The sequence below is a fragment of the Syzygium oleosum genome, unplaced genomic scaffold (assembly GCF_021117445.2).
Source record: "Syzygium oleosum isolate NSW1041296 unplaced genomic scaffold, Sole_v2.1 Sole_v2.41, whole genome shotgun sequence".
NCBI classification, from domain to species: domain Eukaryota; kingdom Viridiplantae; phylum Streptophyta; class Magnoliopsida; order Myrtales; family Myrtaceae; genus Syzygium; species Syzygium oleosum.
In genome coordinates, this window is record NW_026607525.1 from 1,805,506 (window position 1) to 1,812,537 (window position 7,032).

At 40.0% G+C, this 7,032-nt stretch overlaps 1 protein-coding gene across 2 annotated transcripts; it reads left to right on the plus strand.

The window, feature by feature from the left end:
- Positions 1 to 798: 798 nt before the first annotated feature.
- On the plus strand, positions 799 to 5,223 carry LOC115671323 (probable chlorophyll(ide) b reductase NYC1, chloroplastic). Of its 2 annotated transcripts, XM_056306111.1 has the most exons (11): positions 799 to 1,292; positions 1,860 to 1,938; positions 2,079 to 2,214; positions 2,459 to 2,533; positions 2,633 to 2,828; positions 3,022 to 3,066; positions 3,237 to 3,305; positions 3,588 to 3,727; positions 3,860 to 3,982; positions 4,219 to 4,411; positions 4,846 to 5,223. In XM_056306111.1, exons 1-11 carry the CDS (start codon positions 936 to 938, stop codon positions 5,029 to 5,031), a joined length of 1,599 nt encoding a protein of 532 aa, XP_056162086.1. In that variant the 5' UTR covers positions 799 to 935; the 3' UTR covers positions 5,032 to 5,223. The 2 variants fall into 2 exon arrangements, with proteins under 2 accessions (XP_056162086.1, XP_030448721.2); XM_030592861.2 differs by lacking the exon at positions 3,022 to 3,066 and having other exon boundaries at positions 803 to 1,292.
- Positions 5,224 to 7,032: the final 1,809 nt, after the last annotated feature.

Sequence of the window (7,032 nt, forward strand, 5' to 3'; positions counted from 1 at the left end):
AAAAGCAAAATCTCCAATATTGCCAACCCTATGCTAAAGTCACATGCATTCCACCTAATTTCCACCGGTTCTGCCTAATTTTTTTTGATTTCTTCTGCTGGAAATTTATTTGATTCACTTTATCAAGGGGAAAACGACACGAATGATTTTCGAACTTTAACTCAATATGCAATGTTCCTAAACTTTCAATTTGTTTAATGTGGCCTTTGAACTTTAGTCTAATGTGTAACGTGATCCATGAACTTTCAATTTGTTCAATGTGATCTATCTATTTCTTAAATCATATGAAAATGTTATTTAATGTGATCAATGTGCAACGTGGTTCCTCAACTTTTAATTTATTCAATGTGATTCTTCAACTTTTGGTACATGTTCAAACTAGTCCTTAAACTATATTAGACTAAAGTTCATGGATCACATTAAGCAAATTGAAAGCTTAGAGATCATATTACATATTGATCCAAAATTTAAGGATCAGTTGTGTCTTTATTCTTTTACCAAGCGAACCATCGCCCGCGTGTCGCGGAGCCCAACCGGTAGTTATTTCTGTTTTATTTCCGTATACAACTAGCAGTTACTTTGAGGATCGCTCTAACACCAGATCAAATTTGCTTAGACAGATGCGGCTGCCCTCCTCTCTTCCGCTTTATCAGGCGTACAAGCGACTCCAAGAAACCAGACCCACTTCGCCACGTGTCACGGACTTACGTATAGGATTGGGTTTGCTTCAGCGTGTGGTCATCACATTCCTCTCTGCGTCTCTGGATCCACCTCGTATCTTCTTCCCTTCTCGCAGATATTTTTGATTACTCTGCCGAATCATTAAATATTCCGAAACCTCACGTAATTTGTAGGCAGTAGGGAGGAAACGAGAGACAGAAAATATCAGTTCCTCCCCGAAAGAGTGGGAACTACACCTTGCATGAGCTGCCTCGATGGCCACAGTGACCAAGGTCCACCTGTGCCCGGGAAGGTTTGACCATCAATTCGTCAGTTTTAGAGAGAACCCACGAGTGTTCTTGCCGGGTTTTTTCCATTCGGGTTCGAAATTGCTCGGGAGGCGAAGCAGGTTGTGCGTGCGGCATCAGTGCAGGTCGTTCAGGCGCGAAGAAGATGGGGACAGAGAGGGAGATGGTGAGAAACCGAAGGAAGATGAGGTGGAGGTGGAGAGCGAGAGAAGTGGGGTTTTGAATTCGATGAGGACTGCTTTTGTGGGTTGTTCTCAGTTGGGTTCGAAATGGAGGGATGATTACAGCAGATCAGTGGCTAAGCTTGAGGAGATTATGTCCTCTGTGAGTGTGCCGTGAACTGTTTGTTTGTATGCTGGTGTTGTTTAAATTGCCTGTTGTTAATTGCTCTGTCGGGATGAAGTAGGATTTTGAAGGTAAATTGTGTGTTCGTCGTGTAAATTTGAGTGCTCTTTTTATGCTTTTAGATGAGGTGATTTGGTTATTGATTGTCTTTCCTCGAAATATATTACTTAATTTGTGATTTGGAGTTACGGAAGAAGTATGAGAGGACCCACTACTTTGGAGTTTTTTCGCTACCTTTATTCTCTTAAGATGATTGAGAGGCAGGAAATCCATGGCAAGGAGCTCAATACAAGTACAATTTGAGGTTGATTAGTTCAGCTAGCTCAGAACAATTGGGTTGGTGGGGGAGAGGAAGGGAGAGAGAGATTTACAGGTCGTTTTGTTTTGGCTAGTAAAGGAAAAAAATCATTTCTTGCTATGATTGTTCATATTAGTCTACTTTTCTCGGTTGTATCTCAGTTAGGTGCATGATTTCAATTCATCGAGATTTTTTTCTAATTCCATTTGATAATCCTCTCTCTCTCTCTCTCTCTCTCTCTCACTCAGGCTGCTCTTCAAATTGGAAGATACATCATAACCATGATGAGCACTGGAGTGATTCTCGTGGTTGGTTTTCAGATGTCAGGTTAGCCAAATTCAGTTTTTGCCATCTTCTTGAATGCATAGACCATCACATATGTTGGATGTCTTATGTAGGGTTATCATTCAAGTTGATGCTCCGTGTATAGCAATGCAATTATTTAATTGTGTCCCTATCTTTTAAAGGTGGAGATAGTCAATTGGATACGTTGATCTGGTATAGCTGGCTTGGAGGGGTTATAATTGGAACAATGATTGGTGCTAACATGGTGTTAGATGAACATTGTCGAGCTGGTCCGCGTAATGTGGTCATCACTGGAAGGTAGTTCTCTCTTTGCAATGTAGGCGTTTTCACTCTGTGTTTATTCTCAGTCCCTGTAGCAAAACCGTTGAGTGTTCTTTAATAAGAGCTCTATGAATCAGTGACCTCTGGTTCGTTGGTCTTTAGGCCAGTTACTGCTGTTTTCAGAAGAAAGATCTGTATGTAGCTGGACGTGACATCTCTGAGACAATAATATGTGTTGTTTTTAAACATCCTTCTAAAACATCGTCCCTGGCTGATGCAGTACGAGAGGGTTGGGAAAGGCACTTGCTCGTGAATTTCTTCTTTCTGGTGACCGTGTCATCATTGCTTCTAGAAGGTGATCCTTTTGAAACAATAATATTCATCACCCGGTTTCAATTCTATGCTTTCAAATATCACTCGGGTCCTCATCACAGCTTGGTTCTTTTGACGGCAGCCCTGAGTCTGTGGACATGACCGTCAAAGAGCTTGAACAGAACTTAATGGAAGTGAAACAGGCTGCGAGTGGCTCATCTATGACAAGTTTGGCACATGCAAAAGTGGTGGGAATACCATGTGATGTTTGTAACCCCGAAAATGTGCGGAATTTGGCAACTTTTGCTGTTAGTGAGCTTGGTTCTGTAGACATTTGGGTGAGTGCTCCTAGTTTGTGATGCTTATTTCCTATCCAAGTGGTGACTTTTTGCGGGCTTCTCTTCTTAATGACTAAGCTCATTCAGGAATGACACAGTAGGAAAGTGCAACAGATGATTTCATTTTTTCTCTTTACCAGTGAAGCTAATCTTCTTGGAAATCTCTTGGCTTATTATTACTCCCTTCCTTCAGCTTGGTTACTTCTTGATAATCAAGATATCCGTATTTTTCCTGGTGGTACTTTTCTAGTCTCTGTTGTTGTCTGCTGAACATGTTAAGGACTTAAAATCTGCCACATAAAAATTACTTATGTTTGTACAATAATCACTGTCCTTTCTAAGTATGTATTCAACAAAATTCCATATGGTGCACTAGATGTTTCAACATTACGCTTTTCAACTTTTCAGATAAACAACGCTGGCATAAACAAAGGATTTAGACCGTTGCTGCAATTCTCTGATGAAGATATTCAACAGGTAGCTCTGTTCAACTTTCATTTGTTGAGTGGTGGCTCTTAAGAATCTATGTACGACTCAGACATTTTATCGTTTTTGGACATTTGTTGGGTGTCAGTTTTCTTAAATGGTTTTGGTTTAGCCCTCATAACTGGCCTTACTCAACTGTGACGATGGCGAGAAAATCTCATGCATTTTAAATAAAGTCAAGAAGAGCGAAAAGCAAAGAAAAACCCTTTACTTGCTCATGTTGTTGTACGAATTCAGCTTGATGCAAACTCTCTCATTGTGGACATGTAATAGATCATATCAACAAACCTAGTCGGCTCAATACTTTGTACTCGAGAAGCCATGCACGTGATGAAAAACCAGGCTAAGGGGGGCCATGTATTTAACATGGATGGGGCAGGATCTGGCGGATCAAGTACTCCTTTGACAGCTGTGTAAGTTTTATTCTTCATCTAACCCCTTATGCACACTCTGACCAACTTAACTCTTTGTTCTGGACTTATCTAGAGATGTTATAGCTGGGGTTCTCAGGAACTGATTGTAACAGTTCATCTGTTTATCTGTAGCTATGGGTCAACAAAGTGTGGTCTGCGGCAACTTCAGTCGTCACTCCTTAAGGAGTGCAAGCGGTCCAAGGTGGGAGTTCATAACGCATCTCCTGGCATGGTTCTTACAGATTTACTTCTGAGGTAGTCATGAATCCAATCTTGTCTTCTATACCATGCATTTGCAGTCTTATATACATTTCTTGGGCTCTCCAATGGATGTGGTTTATCTGATCATTCTAAACAATTTTTTGTCAGAGTTTTTTCATTAATAGTAGAGAATGAAGCATCGGATGCATTATTTCTAATTTAGTTTCCTTGGACATGGTTTTCAGTATTAAGTGATGGTCTAACCTTTTCAATGTGTATGTAATTTGTAGTGGCTCAACAATAAAGAACAAGCAAATGTTCAACATTATTTGTGAACTTCCTGAAACGGTTGCTAGAAGTCTAGTTCCTCGGATGCGGGTTGTAAAAGGGACGGGCAAGGCGATCAGTTATTTAACCCCTCCTAGAATCTTACTGGCTTTAATCACTGCATGGTTGCGACGAGGTCGCTGGTTTGATGATCAGGTAATCTATTCAGTGAAAGCATTGGTTTGAATGATGCAGCACATAGTGACAAATATAAATCACGTTGTTACTGCAATTTTTATTTCGAATTATCTGTGACGAAACCAATAACAGAGTTTGAGCGTCATCAATTCGCTTGCCTAAGTTATGTTCCTATCACCCTAAAGAATAGAATCATTGCGAATGCACCGTCAACCACTTTGCAGATATTAAGTTTGGGGGACATTTGTCAAGTAGAGTGGCTGCTAGACAATATCGGTCTTGATGGATCTCGTAATGAAAATCATCCAAGCATTATTCAGTGTATTAACCCTACTTGCGCAGTTAACTCTATCATAATTGTTGGAGAAGTCTGCTGATAGAATAGTCTCAGAACATCTAACTTGTTCACTGTCGACCTAGAGAAATTGAACGCAAGCTTATTACTGCTGCAGGGGAGGGCATTGTACGCTGCAGAGGCCGACCGACTTCGCAACTGGGCTGAAAATCGCACTAGATTTTCTTTCACTGACGCAATGGAGATGTACACTGAGAACACTTGGGTCTCGGTTTTTTCGCTCTCCGTTGTTTGCGCCTTCATCATTCTTTCCACCACGGGCAGCTCATTTCCAGGCACATGATGAGCACTAATGAAGCATTGCAGCAAGAAAGCAGACACGAAAGCCGAAGTGATTTAGTGCCTCGGTCCGAAAGAGTAGCATATGGATTATGCAAACAGCTGGTTCTATGGTTTTCAATCCAGCATTCATATGCTCTTCCAATGATATCTGGCTGCTTGCTTATGAATTGTTGAACTTGTTGGTTTTCTTGGATCGAGGGCCCAGGTGTTTGACGACCCACGTTCTGAGGTCCCTCGACCGGTTCGACGGGCCCTAAGATATTGCTCTGTAGCTAGCCATTGAATTGTAGAAATCTAATTTTAGTGTCATCATTTACTTTTCCTCATTATTCCTCTAGTCTTTTTAATGAAAGACTTTCGTTTAAGCTCATTTTTTCACGGTAGTCACGTTCAGCAGTGTTGATTTGGTTGGATAATGAATTCCTTAGAATCCAATTAGAACTATAATTTCTAAAGCACACTAATTATAGCTTAGGAAGTGCCAATAGCACTTGGTTGTCCTTTTCATTATAAAGAAAGGTATGCTACTAGCTTCTGGCTTGTTGGATTCTGTATTAATGAAAAGGCTCAAAAGCACGAGATGGGAGATGGCATGGAAACATATGGCCAGAAAGGTGAAGTTGCCAAAAAAGTCATGAATTTATCGTATTTGTGTTAATTCGGTCTCAATTTGAGCAATTGAGTTCTAAATTTATCAATTTAATCCTAAAGCTTTCAATTGAGTCAATTTAGTCATAAACATTTTGACGAATTATCAATTTAGTTTTTTAGGTTAATTTTGGCTGAAAATCACTGGTGTGATGGTTTTGGTAGTGTCAGCTGTATTACATTGCATGATTAGCACTGATATAGATAATTTTTGCAACTTTTTTTTATAAATTTTCTGAATTTTATCTTCTCCTTTTCTTTTTTCCTTTTTTTTGTTTTTCTCTCTACCAACAAGGGCCTTGACGCCCTCGCCATACCAAAGGAGGGGGACCTCGCCGACGGAGGGAAAAAAAGAAAAAGAAAAGAAAAGAAAAGAAAAGGAAAAAAAAAGAAAGAGAAAGAAGAAAAAGTTCAGAAAATAAAAAATGGCCAAAATTGTTCAGCGATTTTCTACCAAAGTTTGCTGAAAGGATTAAATTGACAAATCATCAAAAAATTTAAGATTAAATTGATACTATCGAAAGGTTTATGACTAAATTGATAAATTATCAAAATATTTAGAACTAAACTGATCAAATTAATATATTTAGAATTGAATGGTATAGTCATAGATTTATGATTTTTTGTTTTTTTTGGTAGTTTCCTCTTACCATAAGAAAAGACAAGTCAGGCACGAACGTCGAAAATTCCATGCATTCATTATCGTGACATATAACGGGTCAAGTACGACGTAGATGATGTTCTCTTGTGGGGACCTCATGACTTTATCGTGTAATTTTCCAAGTCAAAACGAGTCTTCTCTGCTCGGCAAACGTATTGTGGGGAGGGGGGGAGGGGAGGGGAGGGGAATGTGGAAAGCATGGAAGTCAACAATCCTTTTACGCAATGACAAGATTGCGTTATTACTTCAAAATATCTGAATTTTTATGAGTGGTGTTAAATCACTCAAGTCGAAGTGGGAGCAAATTTCCGTGGTTTCCGGAATTAATTGACTATATGTCGCTTTGGCTCTGCATATTATTATGGATTTTGTTAATGAGTATCGAGGCACTTGTTCATAACCCATTCAAGGAAAGTCTATAATGTCCAAGGTGGTGAGGAGGTTTGCTCCCGAGGTCCCTTAGCCTACCGGAAGGTCAGCGTCGCGCGGAAGTAACACCGTAATTGCGATAAAATAGAGAGGCCGTGGGAAGAGGAACACGCAATTTTAGTGGGACAGGGTGCTAGGTGGTAGGTGAGGAAATTGATGGGGGGTTATTTAAACTGAGATGATGAAAAGGATAGGAAATCGACGGTAGATAAATTGCCGGCTATTAAGGAGATGGGTCACTAATGGACCGTCGCGTGTTAGGAG